The 23,226-nt window shown below is 39.9% G+C and overlaps 1 protein-coding gene across 4 annotated transcripts in view; it reads right to left on the reverse strand.

The window, feature by feature from the left end:
• The window catches only part of LOC111141378 (Ral GTPase activating protein catalytic alpha subunit 2), a 316,071-nt gene that overhangs the window by 244,101 nt on the left and 48,744 nt on the right, over positions 1 to 23,226 (reverse strand). For all 4 annotated transcript variants that reach the window (XM_022493879.1, XM_022493878.1, XM_022493876.1 and 1 more), the window contains exons 4-5: positions 18,867 to 18,924; positions 1,378 to 1,421 (exon numbers count right to left, since the gene is read on the reverse strand). In XM_022493879.1, coding sequence (XP_022349587.1) covers positions 1,378 to 1,421; positions 18,867 to 18,924 — 102 coding nt within the window. The remainder of the gene's footprint in view (positions 1 to 1,377; positions 1,422 to 18,866; positions 18,925 to 23,226) is intronic.

The raw sequence follows: 23,226 nt of genomic DNA on the forward strand, positions 1-23,226 counted from the left end.
TCTGGAGACAGTTCTACCCCATCAACAGTGGATTCCAGGACACACTCTCAGACATGCCCAGAGACACACCATAGCTGAGCACAAACCTTCATGACCACTCACACCCATCCTCCTCTGCCCAAGCAGGCAAAATAAGTAGTGACATTGCTGAATATAACAGACAAAAAATGACATGGCTCTATGTATATCTAACCAAATTAGATTAAATTTAACAGGAGAATTGTTTCTACAAAATTCTACCGTATCTCCAACTTTTTTCTTAACTGCATTTAACTATAAATAAGGCCAATAATAAACATGAGGTCACAAAATGGTAAGTTTTAACTATGATTCTTTTGTTTTGTTTTGTTTTTAAATTTATTTGACAGACAGAGATCACAAGTAGGCAGAGAGGCAGGCAGAGAGAGAGGAAGGAAAGCAGGCTCCCTGCCGAGCAGAGAGCCCGATGTGGGGCTTGATCCCAGGACCCTGGGATCATGACCTGAGCTGAAAGCAGAGGCTTTAACCCACTGAGCCACCCAGGCGCCCCTAACTATGATTCTTAATTAAAATAAGAGGGATAAAATATTGTGAAGCTAGGAATAGCTCACCTCCCTTTTTCAACATGTAAGAGATTGTTAACATAAAATTTAAGTGGTTATGAGTGTTTAAACTGGTATAAAACAAAAAATACATGAACTTATCAAAGGTACACACATAACTTGATTAGCTACAAGGGAATAACTTCCCATAAAATACATATTCCAGGCTGCTTTTTTTGCCGTTTATGTTTTAGGGTCATCTTATTTAGTATCAAATGGCATCTATCAGTATAAAAGGTATGTTCATTTTAAAATAAGCCACATTAACCTAAAATACAAGATCAATCTGCTGCAAACAAATAGGTAAACATTCAAGAGGAGTAAAGCTCTGCTGCTCTCTTCTCCCATAATAGTCCTCAAAACCAGCAAAAACAATCCAGAGACAACTATAATTTCAACAAGACTACTGGAATGAACCGAATCAGCACATTCACTCTGAAGCTTGGAGAGGAACTGGCTTCCTCCCTTTCCTGATGATAAACGTGGAGCAGTTAGCATCTCGCCAGTGGTTCTCTGACTGTATACAGCAGAGTCAAAATTAGAACTCCAAATTCCAAATTCTGAATCCCAAGCCCTGTTCTCTGAATAATATTTAAAGTGGGTATCACAGAAAGTTATGAAATAAAAACAAAAACTCTAACAATATTTGCCAAAAAATTTTCAACTGAAAATAAAAAGTCAGGTGGTGTTTAAAGACCCCCGCCCCCCCCGCAATGGCCTAATTTTGTCACTTTGAGGCACGAATAAATTTAAGAATGATGCAAAATGCCATTGCACGTTCAGCTAAAATAAATACCTTAACAGAATTTCCAGTGTGTAGAAGCTTCTTTAAAGTTGAGCCTGAAAGTTTAAAACACTGAGTTAGAAACAGTATATAAATTTATACCATACACACAAAAAAACTCAAAATGGATTAAGATATATTTTCTTTCTTTCTTTCTTTTTTTAAAGATTTTATTTATTCATTTGACAGACAGAGATCACAAGTAGGCAGAGAGACAGGCAGAGAGAGAGGAAGGGAAGCAGGCTCCCCACTGAGCAGAGAGCCCGACGCGGGACTCGATCCCAAGACCCTGAGATCATGACCTGAGCTAAAGGCAGAGGCTTTAACCCACTGAGCCACCCAGGCGCCCCTAAGATATATTTTCAAAGGTAAGTTATAGAGAGAAAATGTGTACTTACGACAAAAGATACAATTTTTTAAGAAACAGAAAACTGACCTTCGGAAACAAAGCAATGTCATAGGAGAGAGAGATATCTTTAAAATGAAAGTACTTTAAATATGAACCTCTTTAAAACTCTTCAAAAAGAGTCAAAATGATTGCTATTAAAGTAACATACATGCCCACAGCAGTTTAGATATAAATATCTCATCAGGCATAAAATAAATGATTTTTTCTAATCTGTAAGTTAAAAATAAAACTTCTGCTCACAAAACATTCTGATGAGAACATTCTGCAAATACTCAAAACAGCATGTTTCTTTCCTGGTGGTGACAATCACATTTACGGGTTCAGTCCTCTAGTGGAATCTCTCTCTGGTTGCCGCCAAGGAGAAAAAATCAAAGTTTACTCAGAACTACACCAGTCAACTGCGAAAACTCTGGTGCTGCAGCCCGCTTCAGTGAGAAGTCTCTCTCATGAGGATGGAAACATATTACCTATTGTTCTGTAAATGTGATCAGGTCTTAGTATGGAGATGGCCTGGCAAACCCCACCTAAATATCAGGTGTAGGCTCTCAATGGAATCTTAACCTGAAAGAAGGAAGCAATCTTTAAAAAGAAAAATGTATTGGAAGTTAGGCAAGAAGACCTTCCCTTCCAAATTTTTCTGGGGAAAAAACTACTTAGATCTCCTGATGAGAAGTTTTAGGCAATAATCAAAACTTGGACGTCAAGTCATATTTTCCCCACGACCTTATTTTAAAGAGATGTTCCACCAAGAAATAGAGCCAGTCTCATCAAATTCCTACAGGTCATCCTGATGTGGATACATATATGCATGTTAGTCAAAGGCATACAATTTTGTAACTGCTGTGCCATTTAGAATACTGGGGCTTAATGGAAACTCACCATTGTTAAGACTACATGACAGCACTAAGTCACCAGTGGTTTGTGAATGAGTAAGGGAAGTTAAGGTGCCCTCCTCCCTCTACTCCTGTCACCAAACCCTCTCTAATAATTTTTGGTCAGAGCTAGCAGCTACTGGGCTAAAGCTCTCTCACAGCTATGGTTGAAGTGCCTGTGCTCACGGGACTGTTTTATCCCATACTTCTCCTTAATCTGGGGCCTTGTCTCTTGCCTCCATGTTCATCCATTCTTGGACAAAGTTTGGTGTGCCTCAGTTTAATATTGGCTCCAGTGTGCCCATGAGGACCTCAAGTGTCAACAGACACTCCACTCCTCAAGAGATTTGAGATCAAGTCTGCACACACCGCTCTCTTCCCAGACATCTGGCAATTCCATCATCTTGCAACACATTCTTGGAAACACTTTCTCCCGGTCATAGTGCATGACCACTGTTGTCAGCCCTTTTTCTTCTTAGAATAGGCCCACAGTTTTACTTTTAACATTTGGCTTACCCACAGTTGTCTATATCCTATCATTTCTACATGGAGAGAAGAAAAATACTCATACAAAGGACAGACTTTATAAAGAGGCAGAATGTCTGACCCATATCTGCCCATAGTCCATGACTTTTTTTTTTTTAATTAACCTGATAATTTGTTAGAGCAGCAATGGAAAATGAATACATACATATTTGATCTATCCCATCTTGTTGTATTCTGAAACTCCTATAGGTGTGAAGTAGTACAGCTTGGGAGTTACAAACCAGAGTCAGAAGTCAGACTGCTAAGGTTCAAATCTAGGTTCTGTACTTACTGTATAACCTGAGTCAGTTCCTTAACTCATTCCTGAGTCTTCTCATCTGTAAAACAGGATACTAACAGTGCCTACTACAGTGGATTGTTAATGACGTTTTAAATGAGTTCATATATGCAAATGGTTAGGAGAGTGTCTACTATTTGAAAAGTATATTTTTACCCACAAGATAAGGCATCAGCTATTCTCTAAGGTACTCTTTTATTTTTTATTCTTTCTTTCACTTTGTTTTTGAAGGAAGCTCTATGCCCAACATGGAGCCCAACTCAGGGCCTGAACTCACAACCCTGAGATCAAGACCTGAGCTGAGATCAAGAGTTGGACGCTTAACTGACTGAGCCACCCAGATGCCCACTGAGGCACTCTTTAAATAAGAACAACATTAGAAAGAAAATTTGTGTAGTAGGGCCACATAGTATAGTGTTTCAACATGGAAATCAGGGATAAATACTTGAGAGCTTTGCATGGCCACTTTAATATTTCTTAAGTTCCTAAGTTCCCAAAGATATTGTTACTGTAACTTCCATTATGAAATCCTTTTCATTTTAATTTCAAAAAGTTTCTCCCTATATATCACACCTTTTTGGACTTTTAAATACCCCATCCAAACTATGGTTATGCCCACCCCTATCTCCTTTAGATGCCTCTTCAACCCTAGTGGTTGCCACTATATTGATTCATGTGAAGAGAAAATGAATAAATGAGTAAATGAGATCTAGTTGGACTAGATTCTATGAATTAGATTCAATTAATTGGACTGATTCTATGAACTTCTAATTTCTATTCGCTAACTTTTATTGTATTCTATAAATATTCTTTGAATGTGAGTCTTATTGCTTTTAAAGAGGGCTGGATCTAGGACAAGAAGAGTGAGGGATCTGGACAAGATTTAAGGGAGCACCAAAAACTCAGTAATTAAAATAAGTACTATTTTAACACAATAGCTTCTAAAAGTCAAAATCAATGCAAAAAAATCCAAAGAACATTATTAAAGTTTTAAATAAGTACCAGAGTTCAGCTGAGCCATACTGGACCCTAAGGTAAAAGGAAAACTGTGTGCCACTATAGATAGGTTTTTAGGGATTTTTGAATGGTTAATTTTTTTCCAGAACATTTAAGTGTTGAAAAAATAATGAAAAAACAAAATCTCAATATCAAACAATCAAAAAGTATTAAAACTCACCATTAGCTTAAGTATTTTGTTTATAACACAGAATACATTATAATTTTATTTTCCTGGCTTTAATGGAACAAATTCAGGAATATTTTCAAAATCTTCTTTGCTTATCTCATTTTCAACTGTGAGAACTGCAAGGCTTGACAATTTCTCTTGACAAAGTAACAATATTTAGATATCTTTTTAAGGCCAGTAGCACAAACATAATCTAACATTATAAAATGGTTTATTACTTTGTTTCAATTTTAAAAAAAACTCTCTCTGTATCATGCCTCCAACCAAATAATAAACAAAGGCAGTATACCACACCAGGAAAGGCATAAGAACACAGAGAAACAGACTTTGGGTTGAGCTAGCATGCAAGGTGTGTTGGAAAGTTGCCAGTCAAGCAAGAACACAGAACTTTCTGGCACTACAGTATCTGTAGTAAGCACTCAGAGGCTAATAATCCACAGAAGAATTTGAAATTAACTCAGAAGGAATCAAGGGCTTAAATGTGAAATACATTAACTATAGAATTTCTAAAAGAAAACATAGAAAATCTTTTTGATCTTAGGCTAGATAAAGATTCCTTAGGTCACCAAAAGCGCAATCCATATTAGAAAAATTTATAAATTGCACTTTATAAAAACTAAAAACTTTTCCTCTTTGAAGGGCACAATTAAGGGAATGAAAAGACAAGTCAGAGATGGGGAGAAAATATTTCCAAGTCATATAGCTGATAAAGCACTTAAATCTGGAATATATAAAGAACTTCGAAAATTCAATATTAAGAAGACAAACAACCCAATTAAAAATATGGTCAATCAATTTGAATGTAGAGGCTGCCCAAGACACACAGATGGAAAATAGCACAAGAAAGATGTTCAAGATCACTCATGATCTTGAGATGAGTACACTACTCATGAGAGAAGTGCAAATTAAATCCTCAATAAGATACCACTACCACTAAAATGAAAACACTGATCACACTAAGTATCAGTGAGAATGTAAAGTAACTACAACTCTCATACTGCTGGTGAGAATGTCAACCATTACGGGAAACAGTCTGGCTGTTAAACATAGAACTTTACACGATTCAGCCGTTCCATTCTCGAGAGACAGGAAAGCACGTGTGCACATACAGACTTGTACATAAATGTTTACAGTAGCTTTGTTTATAGCCAAACACTAGAAGCAGCCCAAATGCCCATCAACAGCTGACTGACTGGATAAACACACTATGCTCTATCTACACAATGGAATGCTATACTACTCAGAAATGAACTATCAATAACTGCACCAAGACAGAAGAGCCTCAAAATAATTATATTGAGTGAAAGAAGTCAAACAAAGAAGAGTATTTACTACATGATTCTATTTCTGTAAGATTCTAGAAAATCAAACTAATCTAAATTACAAAAAACAGATCAGTGGTGACCCGGGGACTGGGCAGATGGGTGGGAAGAAGGCATAAGAAAACCACTGGAGCGGGGGAGGAGACAAGATGGTGGATGGTGGAGAAGTAGGAAGCGATGTTTCAACTGGTCCCCTGAAGTGAGCTGATTACCTACCAAAGAACTCTGATCACTCATGAAATCAGCCTGAGATTATAATTATACACTTCTGGATCTCTATGGAGGCAGAAGATGCCAGTGGATGGGTAAAGCGGAGTGGGAACATCAGACTGATATCAAAAGATAAACAAAAAGGGGAGGGAGCCACCAGAAGCGACCTATTGGAAAGTAATACCCCAATACAAGAGTGCCCGGTGATGAGGGACCAGCATTGGAGTCTGGTTGAAAGCACTCAAAAAGAGCAAAAGATCTTAAGGGGAAATTGGTGGAATTTGGCAGTTAGGGACAGGGACTTAAGCCCACGGACCCAGGACGGCCACCACTGGTGGGTGGAACCAGACAGCGCAGTGAAGAAGCCAGGTCTTGGTCCCTGAGCTGCTGGAGCGCCTGAGAGCATCTGGGTGGCGGTGCCCATTAGGGAGTCTGGTGTGACGCCAGCTGGTGCTCTCTAGAACCACAGCCTTTTGTGCTCTGCATGTGTGCTGCGCGACCAGAGTCTGAGTTGTGCTCCACACCCTCCCCTGAGAGAGGTCTGTGCAGGCGCTCTCTGGGACCAGGAGATTCTGAACACCCTCAGCCTGGGCCAGTATGAAAATCTCAGTGTGCTATCTCTGGCTGGAACCTCTGTCCAGACAGCCAAGGCTAGTATTTCTCATGGTTTTGGGTACAAGCGGGAGTTCCTGTGACCCCAGAGACTGTGACTGGGGACGTGCCCTGCCAGTGGCAGAGGGGGAATTTATGTGCTCTGGAGCACCCAGAGAGGAACAGACTAAGGCTTCTCTCTGAGATGGAGTTCTAGGTGCAATTTGCTTTTCTCTAAACCTCCAAAGAACCGCGAAAAGCCACCAACGGGAGAAAAAACAAACAAACAAACAAACAAACAAACAAAAAACCTCCAGAGAACAAAAGCTTGGAAAACCGGTTTCCTCAGAGCCCAGCCCCTGGATGAGGGTAGGAGGACTCAACTCTAGCAAGACTCCCTGAAAAACCACATGGAAGGACCCTCCCCCAGAAAGCCAGACAAAAAAACCCCAAAAAACAAAAAAACAAGAGGACAACCACTACTTCATAGATACAACTTTTATTTTTAATTCATTCCCACTATTCTGTTTTCATTTTTTTAAAATATATAATTTTTACTATCACAATGAGATGTTCAGTATATCAAATTCCATAATAACCTTTAACCTGAACTTTTTTGATACATATACCTGTGTTTTTCTTTTGCTTTTCTATTTATTTATTTATTTTTTAATATTCATATAGAGATAAGCTTCAAGGTAATTCCCTTTCCCCAATCAATGTTACCCCTATATGCAGACCAGTTTTAATCCCCCTTTATCTCAGGAAAGTTGAGTCCTTTAACAAAGGTATCAAGATACATCCAGGAAGAATCAAAATAACCTCCTCGCCCACACAGAATTTATAACCACCTTCCCATCTTTTTCTTGTCAGTGTTTCTGTGTATTTGTTTATGTTCTGGTAGTACATAAATCTTATACTTGGGGTTCATTTGGACTGGGTTCTTTTTATTTATTTACTTACTTATTTATTTATTTATTTATTATTTTTTTCCTCTTATCTACTTTTGTTGGTCTTCTTCTTTGTCTGTTTTTGTTTGTATACTTTATAAATCTTACCTTTGGGGCCCATTCGGGCTGGGCCATCTCTTTTATTTTTTCTTTCTTTTTTTTTTTCCTCTCTCTCTTTTTCCTTTTTCTTTCTTTTTGGTGGGGACTCTCGATTGCTCAGAAGCGTTCCAGAGTGCACCTTGCCTGCACCACGGTTGATATATTCAGCTACATATCCATTCAGCCATCTCTCACCAAAATGACTAGGAGGAGGAATGCTCAACAGAGGAAAAATTCAGAGAATGGGCCCTCTCCATCAGAGCTTTTGGATATGGACATAAACAGTATGTCGGAAAGGGAATTGAGGCTAACAATTATCCAGGCAATAGCGAGGCTGGAGAAGGCCTCTGATGACAAAATGGAATTGATTAGGGCAGAAGTGAAAACCACCAGAGATGATGTTAATAATGTTCTCAATGAGTTCCAATCTAATCTAAATTCCCTAAAAGCTACAGTAACTGAAGTAGAAGACAGAATTAGTGATCTGGAGGACAAACTGATAGAGAAAAAGGATGAGGAGGAAGACTGGAACAAAAGTTTAAAGGGCATGAAAGCAGAATTAGGGAAATAAATGATGCCATGAAACGTCCCAATGTCAGAATTATTGGAATCCCTGAGGGGGAGGAGAAAGAAAGAAGACGAGAAGATATAGTTGAACAAATTCTCCATGAAAATTTTCCCAATTTGGCGAATGGAACCAATGTTCCTGTACTAGACGCAGAAAGGTTTCCCCTCAAGATCATAGAATCTAGAAAGACCTCAAGATACCTAATTGTGAAAATGATGAATCATAATTTTAGACAAAAACTCTTGAAAGCAGCTGGGGGAAGAGATTCCTTAAGTACAGAGGAAAGCCCATCAGAGTAACGTCAGACCTGTCCACAGAAACCTGGCAAGTCAGAAAGGGCTGGCAAGATGAATTCAGGGCACTGAGAAGAACATGCAGCCAAGAATACTTTATCCAGCAAGACTGACATTCAAAATTGATGGAGAAATAAAGAGCTTCCAAGACCAGCAAGGTTTAAAAGAGTATGTGACCACCAAGCCGGCACTATAAGAAATATTAAGGGGGGTTCTATAAAAGAGGGAAAAAAACCAAGATTATCATTGAACAGAAATATATGGAGTCAATCTAACAAGACTTCACAGGTAACATGATGTCAATAAAAATGTATCTCTCAATACTCACTCTCAACATGAATGGCCTAAATGCACCCATAAAACGGCACAGGGTTGCAGATTGGACAGAAAGACAGGACCCATCCATATGTTGTCTATAAGAAATCCATTTTGAACCTAAGGATACATCCAGAGTGAAAGTGAAGGGATGGAGAAGCATCTTTCATGCCAATGGGCCACATAAGAAGGCTGGGGTAGCAATTCTCATATCGGATAAATCAGATTTTAAATTAAATACTGTAGTCAGAGATACAGAAGGACACTACATCATTCTTAAAGGGACTATCCACCAAGAAGATCTAACAATTGTAAATCTTTATGCCCCCAATATGGAAGCAGTCAATTACATAAGAAAACTGTTAATTGGGCCCCTGGGTGGCTCAGTGGGTTAAGTCTCTGCCTTCAGCTCAGGTCATGATCCCAGGGTCCTGGGATCGAGCCCCACGTCGTACTCTCTGCTCAGCAGGGATCCTGCTTTCCTTCCTCTCTGCCTACTTGTGATCTCTGTCTGTCAAATAAATAAATAAAATCCTAAAAAAAAAAGAAAGAAAACTGTTAATTAAGATAAAGAGTCATATTGATATGAATACATTAATAGTAGGAGATCTTAACATGCCATTCTCAGTAATAGATCATCCAAGCAGAAAATCAATAAAGAAACAAGAGCATTGAATGACACATTGGACCAGATGGACCTCATAGATACATACAGAACATTCCACCCTAAAACAACAGAATACTCATTCTTCTCGAGTGCATATGGAACCTTCTCCAGAAGAGACCACATACTGGGTCACAAATCAGGGCTCAACTGATACCTAAAGACTGAGATTATTCCCTGCATATTCTCAGATCACAATGCTTTGAAACTGGAGCTCAACCACAAGCAAAAGTTTGGAAGGAACTCAAACACCTGGAAGCTAAAGACTAGAATGGCTGGATCAATCAGGAGATAGAAGAAGAACTTAAACAATTCATGGAAACCAATGAGAATGAAGACACTTTGGTCCAAAACCTATGGGATACAGCAAAGGCCATCCAAGCCTCCCTCAAAAAAATTGAAAAATCCAGAATACACAAGCTGTCTCTACACCTTAAAGAACTGGAGAATCAACAACAAATCAAACCAACTCCACACACAAGAAGGGAAATAATCAAGATTAGAGCAGAGATCAATGAGATAGAAACTAGAGATACAGTAGAACGCATCAATGAAACTAGAAGCTGATTTTTTGAAAGAATCAATAAGATCGATAAGCTATTGGCCAAACTAATCCAAAAGAAAAGAGAGAAGGCACAAATTTATAAAATTATGAATGAAAAGGGAGAGATCACAACACACACCAAGGAAATAGAAACAATCATCAGAAATTATTATCAACAGTTATATGCCAATAAGTTAAGCAACCTAGATGAAATGGATGCATTCCTGGAAAACTATAAACTTCCAAAATTGAACCAGGAAGAAATTGACAACCTGAATAGACCAGTATCTAGTAACGAGATTGAAACAGTGATCAAAAACCTCCCAAAACACAAGAGCCCAGGACCTGACGGATTCCCTGGGGAATTCTACCAAACTTTCAAAGAAGAAATAATACCTATTCTCCTGAAGCTGTTTCAAAAACCTGAAACAGAAGGAAAACTTCCAGACTCTTTTTACAAAGCCAGCATTACCCTAATCCCCAAACCTGGCAAAGACCCCACCAAAAAGGAGAATTTCAGACCAATATCCCTGATGAATATGCATGCTAAGATTCTCAACAAGATCCTAGCTAATAGGATCCAACAGCACATTAAAAAGATTATCCACTATGACCAGGTGGGATTCATCCCTGCGTTGCAAGGATGGTTCAACATTCGCAAATCAATCAATGTGATGGAACAAATCAAGAAGAGAAGAGAGAAGAACCACATGGTCCTCTCAATTGATGCAGTAAAGCATTTGACAAAATCCAGCATCCGTTCCTGATTAAAACGCTTCAAAGTATAGGGATAGAGGGAACATTCCTCAACTTCATAAAATCTATCTATGAAAAACCCACAGCAAGTATCATCCTCAATGAGAAAACGCTGACAGCCTTCCCTCTCAGATCAGGAACACAACAAGGATGCCCACTCTCACCACTCTTATTCAACATAGCATTAGAAGTCCTAGCAACAGCAATCAGACAACAAACAGAAATAAAAGGTATTCAAATGGAAATGAAGAAGTCAAACTCTCTCTCTTCGCAGAAGACATGATACTTTATATGGAACACCCGAAAGACTCCACCCCCAAACTACTAGAACTCATACAGCAATTCAGTAACGTGGCAGGATACAAAGTTAATGTACAGAAATCAGTTGCTTTCTTATAAACCAACAATGAAAACACAGAAAGGGAAATTAGAGAATCGATTCCATTTACTATAGCACCAAGAACCGTAAAATACCTGGGAAGAAACCTAACCAAACAGGTAAAGGATCTGTACTCGAGGAACTACAGAACACTCATGAATGAAATTGAAGAAAACACAAAAAGATGGAAGGCCATTCCATGCTCATGGATTGGAAAAATAAACATTGTTAAAATGTCTAAACTGCCTAAAGCAATCTATACTTTCAATGCCATTCTGATCAAAATTCCACCAGCATTTTTCAAAGAGCTGGAGCAAACAATCTTAAAATTTGTATGGAATCAGAAGAGACCCCGAATTGCTAAGGAAATGTTGAAAAAGAAAAAGAACTGGGGGCATCATGTTGCCTGATTTCAAGCTTTACTACAAAGCTGTGATCACCAAGACAGCATGGTACTGGCATTAAAACAGATACATCGACCAGTGGAACAGAGTAGACAGCCTAGATATGGACCCTCACCTTTGTGTCAAATAATCTTCGACAAAGCAGGAAAAAATATATGGTGGAAAAAAGTCTCTTCAATAAATGGTGCTGGGGAAATTGGACAGCTACAGGTAGAAGAATGAAACTCGACCATTCTCTTACACTATACACAAAGATAAACTTGAAATGGATAAAAGACCTCAATGTGAGGCAGGAATCCATCAGAATCCTAGAGAAGAACATAGGCAGTAACTTTTTCGACATCGACAAAAGCAAGTTCTCAAGATATGTCTCCAAAGGCAAAGGAAACAAAAGTGAAAATGAGTTTTGGGGACTTCATCAAGATCAAAAGCTTCTGCGCAGCAAAGGAAAACAGTCAACAAAACAAAGAGGCAGCCCACTGAATGGGAGAAGATATTCTCAAAAGACAATACAGACAAAAGGCTGATATCCAGGATCTATAAAGAACTTCTTAAACTCAACACACACAAAAAAGATAATCATGTCATAAAAATGGGCAGAAGACATGAACAGACACTTCTCCAATGAAGACATACAAATTGCTAACAGACACATGAAAAAATGTTCATCATCACTAGCCATCATGGAGATTCAAATCAAAACCACATTGAGAAACCATCTTACACCAGTTAGAATGGCCAAAATTAACAAGACAGGAAATAAGGTGTGTTGGAGAGGATGTGGAGAAAGGGGAAGCCTCTTACACTGTTGGTGGGAATGCAAGTTGGTACAGTCACTTTGGAAAACAGTATGGAGATTCCTCAAGAAATTAAAAATAGAGCTTCCCTATGGCCCTGCAATTGCACTACTGGGTATTTACCCCAAAGATACAGATGGAGTGAAAAGAAGGGCCACCTATAACCCGATGTTCATAGCAGCAATGGCCATGGTTGCCAAACTGTGGAAAGAACCAAGATGCCCTTCAACGGACAAATGGATAAGGAAGATGTAGTCCATATACACTATGGAGTATTATGCCTCCACGTGAAAGGATGAATACCCAACTTTTGTATCAGCATGGATGGGACTGGAAGAGATTATGCTAAGTGAAACAAGTCAAGCAGAGAGAGTCAATTATCATATGGTTTCACTTATTTGTGGAGCATAAGAAATAACAGGGAGGACATGGAGAGATGGAGAGGAGAAGGAAGTTGGGAGAAATTGGAGGGGAAGACAAACCATGAGAGACTATGGACTCTGAAAAACAATCTGAGGGTTTGGACGGGGTGGGAGGTAGAAGGTTGGGTTAGCCTGGTGATGGGTATTATGGAGGGCATATATTGCATGGAACACTGGGTGTGGTACATAAACAATGAATTCTGGTACACCGAAAAGAAATTAAAAATAAATAAATAAATAAGAAAACCACTGGGGATAAAGAGGATGTGCTATGTATGTATACACACAATGGAATACTATGCAGCCATCAAAAGAAATGAAATCTTGCCATTTGCAACAACGTGGATGAAACTAGAGGTATAATGCTGAGTGAAGTAAGTCAATTGGAGAAAGATAATTATCATATGATCTCTCTGATATGAAGAATTTGAGAGGCAGGGTAAGGGGCTATGGGGGGTAGAGATGGAAAATATGAAACAAGATGGGATTGGGGAGGGAGACAAAGCATTAGAGGCTCTTAATCTCATGAAACAAACTGAGGGTTGCTGGGGTGTGGGGAGTGGGGATAGGGTGGCTGGGTTATGGACATTGGGGAGGATTTGTGCTATGGTGAGTGCCATGAAATGTGTAAGACTAATGATTCACAGACTTGTATCCCTGGGGCAAATATTACATTGTATGTTAATTAAAAAAAAAACATTGTGAATGATGGCTCTGTTCATTATCTTGATTGTCATAATGATTTCACAGGTATACACCTATGTCAAAACTTCTCAAAATTAACATTATCTACACATATCATTTATTGTATGTCAGTTATACTCCCAAAAAAGAGCTGCTTTTTTAAAAAGGAAAAAACAGAGCAGGTGGTCTGGAAGCGACTAAGTGAAAAACCAGGAGGACAGAGGCTGTGCTCAGATACAGGTCTGTATGATGACAAGGATGCAGAAGATAAAATTCAGGAAACCATGGAGGGTTAGGGGTCAAGGAGCTGATGGGTAACCTGGCAAGAAGGGAAAGGACTCGGAGACAGCTAAGCTATTAAAAAAAAAAAAAAAAAAAAGGCGAATAAGCAGATCAGGAGACATGGCAGTAATGAGGACAAACAAGGCCTAGTCAAGGGAAAGGTTTCTACAGAGTGGGTGGAGGATGAGGTCTGGAATGGGCCTTGGAGAAAAGGAAGACTATGATCTCACTCCCACAGGCTTGGGGGAGACAAAGAAGGCTGAGAGAAAAGCCATGTTTCAGAAAGCTGAGGAGGTGAAACCAAGAGGCTGAGGCTCTAGGGCTACTGCTTAGCCCAGTAAGAGGATTTCCAGAGGGTCGAGGACAAAGTGGGAAGGAGGGCAAGAAATGCAGGGCAATGATTTAAAAAGCACCCCAGAGAGGACACTGGGATGACACCTAATAGATCAAAGGGGCATTAGGCCCAGCCACCACCTGGTGGACACCAAGGCAGGCAGGGACCCTGTAGTTCAGCCTGGCTGTGATGCATCTCTGAGGGACCCTTACTGTAAAGTGCACAGGAAACCCTGCTCCCTCAGGAACACGGGCTTGTACTGTATCCTGACTATGAGCGACCCAGGAAGGGCTGTCCAGCTCAGGGTTCTGAGCAGTAGTTAGAGCCCAGTGAGCTGTAGAAACATTAAGAAATACAGCTGCTCAGAAGTTGTTTCACATCCCAAGCACTGTCAGGCCACTGGGAAGCCCAAGGTATAAAGCAAGGGATACTCTTAAAAAGTCATAAACAAATCTGCAGTTTAATTGTCCACTAGTTTTTATATTACGTATAAGAAGAAGCCAGTGGAACAAACTGGATTAATGATGACTCCTATAAAAAACCCATGAGGTAATGTGTGTATTTTCCACTTGAGCCCAACCCTTTAAACCCAATGGCTATTTATTTTGAAGATTTTTTATATAAAACATCTCTAGTACAAAATAAACCCTTTAACCCCCAAAAAACATGTATTGCATTCAGGCAAGGCACTGTCTCCTGAATGGGACAGGACATCTACTTCCTAGAGGCTCATAAGTAGTAAACTCTCTTAAACACAGAGAACTTGAATCCTGCACTGATGATGCATGGGCACATGAAAGGGGGCCATAGCCTGCCCCTGCACCAGACAGCCTTGGTTGACTGATGTGCCACTCCTATCATCTTCTCACATGCTGGCAACTCTCATTATTATACAGATAAGATGTCAAGTGCCCACCCTTGTCCCCCATGATGTACTCGTGTAAAACTGACTTTCGGAAAATCTCCCCATTCATAATTAGTCATGGGAATTTACAAACATTTGAGTAGCACGTTGTCAGACATCACAGTTGGTGAGTGTCTGTCAGCCACTTCCCTCGTCTTCTTACTCTCTAAACCTCACTTGAAGCAGTATCTCAAGATGCCTGGAATCATGAAGGGTGTTCATTCACATTACAACACTAAGAGTCCAAACAGGTTTCCTCATTCAAAGGCTTATATATAGCAAGCAGCCAGCCTTAAAATCCTTAAGCACAGAGAAACTTATAGACTATTTTCTCCCTCTAAAAAGAGTTGAGAGAGAAACAGAACCTCTCTCTTTGCTATGGACAAAACAACATGGCATGACAAGAAACTGACTTCAAACACTGCCAGTTGATATTTCAAATTAACTTCTTCTGTGTGTGTATAAAACCTGGCTATCCAGTAGGTCTGACAACTTTTAAGACTTGCAGAATATAGGAATTGCTTTTATTTTAGGTTTCTATATTTAGGGACATTATTTGTAGTGTGGGGCAGGAAGCATACCCACTCAGTGGTGTGTCAACCCAGCTTCAAGGTTCTAACCCAGTATTCCAGAGCACCTTGGCCACTATCAGCCACAGGAACATTTAATTAAGAAGTTTATACAGTAGTGTTCTTCATATTAGATCAGAAATATTAGATATCTGGAATATAAAACATCTAACATAAGGAACATTAAATACCTAGAAAGTCTGGAGCTGACTAGTGAAAAGCTTCCTGTGCTAGCCTCAAGAGGTTTCGCAGAAGCCAAGAAGATACCGATGCTATGGAAATATTTAAGGCACAATCCTTTCCCTTTGAAATCTGGTGTTTCCTTATAGTTTCTTAGTTTCTATAACAAACTTGGTCAAGACCTTAATGACATATGGTAGCCATTTTAACAAATCTGAATAAAATGGGAAGAATGGAAGAGAGTGAGGTCAAGAATATGTGTAGAGGGGCGCCTGGGTGGCTCAGTGGGTTAAGCCGCTGCCTTCGGCTCAGGTCATGATCTCAGGGTCCTGGGATCGAGTCCCGCATTGGGCTCTCTGCTCGGCAGGGAGCCTGCTTCCCTCTCTCTCTCTCTCTCTGCCTGCCTCTCTGTCTACTCGTGATCTCTCTCTGTCAAATAAATAAATAAAATCTTAAAAAAAAAAAAAAAGAATGTGTGTAGAATTGTTAATCTACCATCAATTATTGGCCATTTCAAAACCCAAGAAGCTATGAAAACTAAAGCTTTTGTGTGGAATTTCCTAGTGGGTAGGATCTGACCTGAATTTGAACACCTAAGGCGGCAACACCCAACTAAGCTGAGGCTATTATGGCATTAGTTATCCCACCGGGGCTGAATATTCATCTCTTAGGCTACAGAAATAAGAATCCTCTTGGTTACAGGGTGTTGTCCAGTCCTCTGGGGTGTAACATAAAGATATCCACTTTGGTTAATGTTTGCTGAACATCAACACAACACACACTGCCATTCTAAAACTCTGAAAACTTCTGATTCCAAAGGACATTTAACCTGAAGATCATCATAAAAGGTATGTGGACCTGTCTAACCATCAACTTCTACCCAGATTGAAAAATCAGGCAAAGATACATGCATCTGGAAGGAGCCAGTCTGATTCAAGTACTAAGCATATAAGCATCAAAACAAGGATGATTTTATATGCAAATGCTCAAACGTCAACATTCTGAAACATGACTCTTTCTGACCGTGTTGTCCAGCCAGCTTATTCTATGCACGAGATAAACTAGGATCTTCTACATACCAGAATAGATAAAAAGCACCTGCTCTTAGGCTGGCTCAGGAGACTAGCACTCCGCAGTCCCCATCCAAGAGTCACTGCTCTCGGTCAGACACTATTAAACTGGGTAAAAAGCTGCTTGTACCTGCACTCTTAACTAGTCATGTGGTAATAGTAGCCAGAGTTAAGGTAATCCCCTACACCGCCTCCTACATGCATAAAGTCTCACAGCACAAATAGCAAATGAATTTCTACACCCAGTCCCAGTAAGGTTATCCAAGCTGAGGGGGCCTATTAATCTGCAGACATTTTACCGTACTCTCTGTAGCAAACGAGGATGGTTTTCATAGACAGGACATAAGCAGAATGGACAGATTATATCTAGCACAAATACAAAATTCTGCGTGCACTTATCCTCATTTTCATCCATTCCTTCAACACCACGGAGTATTACAAGTCCCTACTATTCCTCTTCAGATTATACTTACCATTTGATTTTTAGATTTTTACCCTAAATACACAACATCAAGTATCAATTAAAAGAAATGCTACCAATAACACTATAATTTAAAGGAAAACCTTCTTTGTGTATTTGAAAGATTTAAAGACCCAGGCATCTACCTTCAAGTAATGATTTAATCATTCAGTTCAGTCGATGTATTTATTACATAGACTTCACCAAATAGTTCCATTTATAGAAGGGTCCATTATATTTTTCACGTAAGTAGGACTAAATGAAATTTGGGATTCTGAATTTTGAAATATCCACAGAATGTGCCATGTTCTTTCAGGTCCCAGGTCTTTCACAGATCGATCTCGCATCTAGGAAACCCTTTCCACACTTCTATGTCAAGGCTCAGGTAGAGATTACATCTTTTGAAGCCTTCCTCAAGTCCTCTGAAGAGAATTGTTCAACTTTCTTCATTGCTACCATTAGTACATTTTTTGTAGTGGCAATTATACTGTATTTTTTTTTTTTCAAACTTATCCCCGGCCCTGGCAATCAGCTTATACCATACAAGCATGGTGAAATAGTCTTTGTTTCTGCCCCAGAACTTTGTTTCTACCTCAATAGGTATTTGAATGAATGAATGATGAGGGAGTTAAGATCCCATTATGACGTTACGTTCTCCTCAATGTGATTATCTGGCAAGGAGGAAAACAGGGAGAAAGACCAAACCAGACACTCTTTAAACAGAAAGCAGGAGTCACAGTCAATAGCACAAATTACACGAGTTGTGCCATGAATAGTACATTGAGAGGAAACACTGTTCAATGTCGATGGCTGCACAGAAAGGGCAGCGATGCTAACTTGGCTATATTTCAAGTTCCCTCCTGCTGCCACACCTGAAAGCTTTCAAACAGAAGAACTCTGCATCAGTGAGAAAGTCTTGGAGAACAAGATATTTTTATAAGAAAAAAACAAAAAGTTACTCAAAAATACTCTGGATTACCTGGCGATTCACAGACCTGTACCCCTGGGGATAAAAATACATTATATGTTTATAAAAAATTAAAAAAAATACTCTGGATCAAATATTTGTCAAACAATTTGGTGCACAAGAATCCCCTGGAGCTCTTGTTAAAAATGCAGACTGATTTGGTAGGTCCGGCTGGGGCATGACATTCGGAGTTTTCTAACAAGCTCTCAGGTGAGGCCAGTGCTGCTGGTCTGTGAACATCCTTTCTAAGAAGCACTTTTGGCGCAGGGACAGATATTCTATTTTCCTCCAAAGTCCAGGTGGGACTTGTCTTACATTTAACCAGCATGTCCTTGTTACCATTCCTTGTTGTAACCTAGTATTGAAGGTGCCAATTACATAAAACATTACTGAAAAGTCAACTGGAAAAAAAAATCTGTAATTTTAGAAATCTTTAAATTTTCTTACCTATACTCTGGTAATGCCATCGAAAGAAAATTCGTTCAGGTAGAAATTGCAGTATTTTCTATAAAACAAATGTAAAAAAATTGTTAATATATAAAGACAAAATGAACTACACACTTCATGATAGTACTATATATGAACTACACACTTCATTTTTCACCTTCCGCTTTCCCTTCCCATTATCATCATTATTAGTCTCTGGACAAGGACCAGTGTCAGGAAGAAAGATGAACATCCAGAAGGATAAGACTGTGAACATACAGTGGGTTAACAAAATGAAATTACTGTCAAGAATTTCTTGAAATTAGTGGCTAAAAATAAGTTTAGGATTGCAATTAGGAATTCCACACCCTTCACCCCACATATTGGAAGATACAATAAGGAATAAATGAATGACATACAAGAGTATTTAGCTAATAAAAGTAGCTTTTCCAAAAAAAACCCCAAATGACCTTTTTCTTTTTTTCCCCCACTTATTTTTCCAATAAGTTTTGGCAAGTTATTCTTGGGTCATAAGATTCTTTGTACTTTCTCAGCAACCACCTTGTTAAGAAATTTAGAAATCCAAAAACTGATCAAAATCTATTTCTTGGTATTGATAACACATCCCTATTTTACCATAACAAAACCCCATCCTAGGTTTACCTAGGCTAACAGTCTAACAGTGAGAAAGATGAAGGTAAAACATGTATACCCAGATCTCCTGAATAAGTATATTTCCCAGCTCATCAACTGCCTCCTCCATCTGAGGCAGCCTAAGGTTTGGTTTTGTTTTCATTTTCTTGTCTTAACTTCCCCCTGGGTCAGTAACATATACTTGTCTTACTTCATTTGTTCCATGAACATGTAAGAACATCTCCTGATGTTCTGAGAAAAGGCATGACAGGTAAACTTCCGTGAGATGTGGGGGCTTTAACGGCATGGACTCCTTGCTTCCCCTGGAGGCTTTTCCACCCACAGCCTTGTGCCTATGGTGCTGCCTCACCAGTCCTCTCACTGCAGGCACCACCTCCCCACAGGGGCCTTTCTGGGCCTCTTTCTTTCTGGGCACCACCTCACCACTACTCTGATGCTCTCTCTACCACCTCTTCTGTCGTCTTCCTAACCCTTGCCCCTCCCTGAAGTCATCTTCACCTTCACTCATTTAAAGGCAGTATTCCCTCCACCAGAGTGTCAGCCCTGAGAAAAAGAACATCTCTGTCTTTTCTCTGAAGCATCCCCAGCACCAAGAGCATGGCTGGCACACAGCATGTGCTCAAATAAATACTCAGGAGAAGAATAATGCAGGCTTTTTACTTGGACAACTGTTTTGAGTATTACAAGTTTCCTAATCTTTGCTATGGTCCTCTGTTCACGTTAACATAAGATGGACCTGATCTTTCCCTACAGGTCATTGATTTAACGATATTTACATGAAAATACATTAAAATGTGTGGGCATTTTTAAAACCCTAAACTTAGTAAAGAAAATCTAAACAAAAAAATAAAAGCTGTATAATTGAAAAGAACTAATTTTTCAAGATTTGACAAACAAAAACAAGAAAATATAAATGCATTTAGTTACAGTCTTTGTTATAAATTCTTTACACCACACATCTACACGGATGAAAATTCTACACAGACTACACTGAAGACTATTTCTGATTATATATATGAAAAGCAGTATGTACCTGATCACATGCTGACAATCACTCACAGGAGTTCTACCCTACATTTCCACTTCAGACTTCCTCTAGAACATGTTGGCTCCGTATCTCATAGCCCATAACTCTACAGGGTATCTTATATCTTGTTTGACTATGTGTTCATGCTGACACACACTCAAATGCACTTATAAACACACAATGGGCACATGCACATCAAACACCATTTACTGAAAAATACCTACACATTTGATACCAAGCTTGGCATCTGCAATGCAGAAAAAAGGTAAATATTCACGAACTACTTCGTTCTTCCTTATAAAGGTTTCGTGTTTAGTGGGCAAGAGAGAGGATGAAGAAAATACCATTCCAGAGGAAATAAAAGCCTGAGAGAAGTTTCCCTAAGGAGGGGTACCTGGGTGGCTCAGTGGGTTAAAGCCTCTGCCTTCGGCTTGGGTTATGATCCCAGGGTCCTGGGATCGAGCCCCACATGGGGCTCTCTGCTTGGAGGGGAGCCTGCTTCCTCCTCTCTCTCTCTCTGCCTACTTGTGATCTCTGTCAAATTAAAAAAAAAAAAAAAAGAAGAAGTTTCCCTGAGGAGCTGTGGAGGGGTGGGGAAAGCACCTCATCTCAGTAGAAGCTTCACAGAATGGTTCCAGGAAAAAAGGACTCCTGAGTGGAGACTTACAGAATTAATTAAATTAGCCTAGTGGAGAACAGGAACAAAAGGAAGAGCATGTGTGAAGTCCAAGAGGCAAAGACAGCCTGGTACCTGAAAGGAACAGCAGCAGCAAGAGAGCCCACTTGGCTGGCAGGTAGGTGAGGAGGGGAGGAGAAGGGCCTGGAGAGGCAGGAGAGGCCATGATCTCAGGGAGCACTGTGCAGTCACTGAATGGGTTCCAGCTGGAGAGGAAATTAAGATGGCTGAGAGGAGAGGCAGAGATATCAAGGAAGAGGCAATGGTAGCATTTCAGACAAGGAATGAAGTGGCCTGGACAAAGGTCAGCAAAATAAAGAGAAGCACGTAATAGTGATATTCAGGAGGTAAACCTGTCAAGACCGTGATTAGAGTACTTGTGGTGAATGGAGGACTCAGGAATGGTTTCCCAGTGGCTCAGCAGATGGCCACACTTCTATCTAAGATATCAAATCCAGAAGAAATCCCAGAACTGAAGCATGTCAAGTTCGATTCTGGACATTCTGGAACTGAAGGTGTCAATGGACTTATTCGACGAGATATTCTATCCAATTCGATACATGGCCCTGGAGGGCAGAAGCAGGATTTGGAGGGTAACAGAATATAGGTAGCTGCAGAAGATGTGTGTATAAGATCCCTCTGAGAGGGCTTACAAGGAAATGAAATGAGGATATTGATTCACTGAAGTTCTCCGAAGACAGGAAGGATGAAATAAGAAGGGGCACTTGGGTGACTCAGCTGGTTAAGCATCTGCCTTTGGCTCAGGTCATTAGACCAGGGTTCTGGGATCCAGCCCAGAGTCAAGCTCCTTCCTCAGTAGGGAGTCTACTTCTCCCTCTCCCTCTACTGATTCCCGTGTTTGTGTATGTTCTCTCTCTCTCTCTCCCTCTCTCTCAAATAAATAAATAAATCTTCAAAAAAAAAAAAGGGGATGAAGAAGGAAGAGCAGAAGCTGGAGACAGGCATGCACAGGTCAAAGAAGTTTTCAATGTGCCAGGTGTTTTGCAGGTTTGTCTTAAGAAATTAAAAATACTTATGACTGTATGTACAACTACTTAGAAAAAGTTAAAAGATGCTGGAAAATACAAGAAAACATGCAAACGAAAATATAAGAAAAGCAACTTCAGTATTAAATCAAGTGAACTCAACATTAGCTGTTGCCTGAAGAACCCATAACCTTTTTCAGCCAGCTGTCAAACACCAGGCAGGATCGATCGATCTATAAATTGTGCAGAGGCAAGTAAATGGCTTCTTGAAGGAAAAAAATCAAGTAGGTCTTCCCTTGCAATATATACCAATATGTATATTAGATGAGTAATACACAAAAGGTAGCAAGGGCAAAAACCAGGTTGTGTTTTAAGTTCCATATAGTAAAAGGGGTCAGAAGTAAAAGTCCGTCATCTATGGAGTATTTTAACAAGAACCCACGCAAGCACTGTCCTACCAACAGAATGGACACCTCAACATGCCCATGAGCTGCAGACAAGGATATAGACAGGAGTACAGGACCCACAGTGCTGTCTACAGTTACGGAAAACATCGCAAGCAAAGAGAAAATTGACAACTCTGGACCTGAGAATATGGAACGGGGTCTCAGCAGTCAGGCTGCTGCTAACCAAATGAACAACTCCAGAGTCCAGAAAAAGCACGGCCTGGAGATGACCTAGGAGGTTTCCAGACTGAAGAAAAAAAGATGGCCTCCATTCATATCTGTTTTATGGTTCTAACTCCTACTTCCCTTCACTGAAAAATTGATTACAGAGGCTAGTTCAGTATGTCTGATGACAGATGAACAATGATCACTGCAGGCTGAGTTCTCTGGGGATGGATACTGTGGTGGAATTAGGACTTCCCTCGTTTACTGGAACAGAACATCTGTGGGAGGGAAATGAGGAAATGGGGGTGGGCAGGGAGCCTCAGACCATCCTACAGAGCTGAAAGTCTCTACCAGCTTAGCAAAGCTAATGAGCAAAGATGGCACATTAGAGGGGTCTGGGGGGCCTGAAAACGGCTACGTCCTCATA

This window comes from Enhydra lutris, unplaced genomic scaffold, assembly GCF_002288905.1.
Source record: "Enhydra lutris kenyoni isolate GAN:26980312 unplaced genomic scaffold, ASM228890v2 scaffoldscaffold6, whole genome shotgun sequence".
In the NCBI taxonomy this organism is placed as follows: domain Eukaryota; kingdom Metazoa; phylum Chordata; class Mammalia; order Carnivora; family Mustelidae; genus Enhydra; species Enhydra lutris.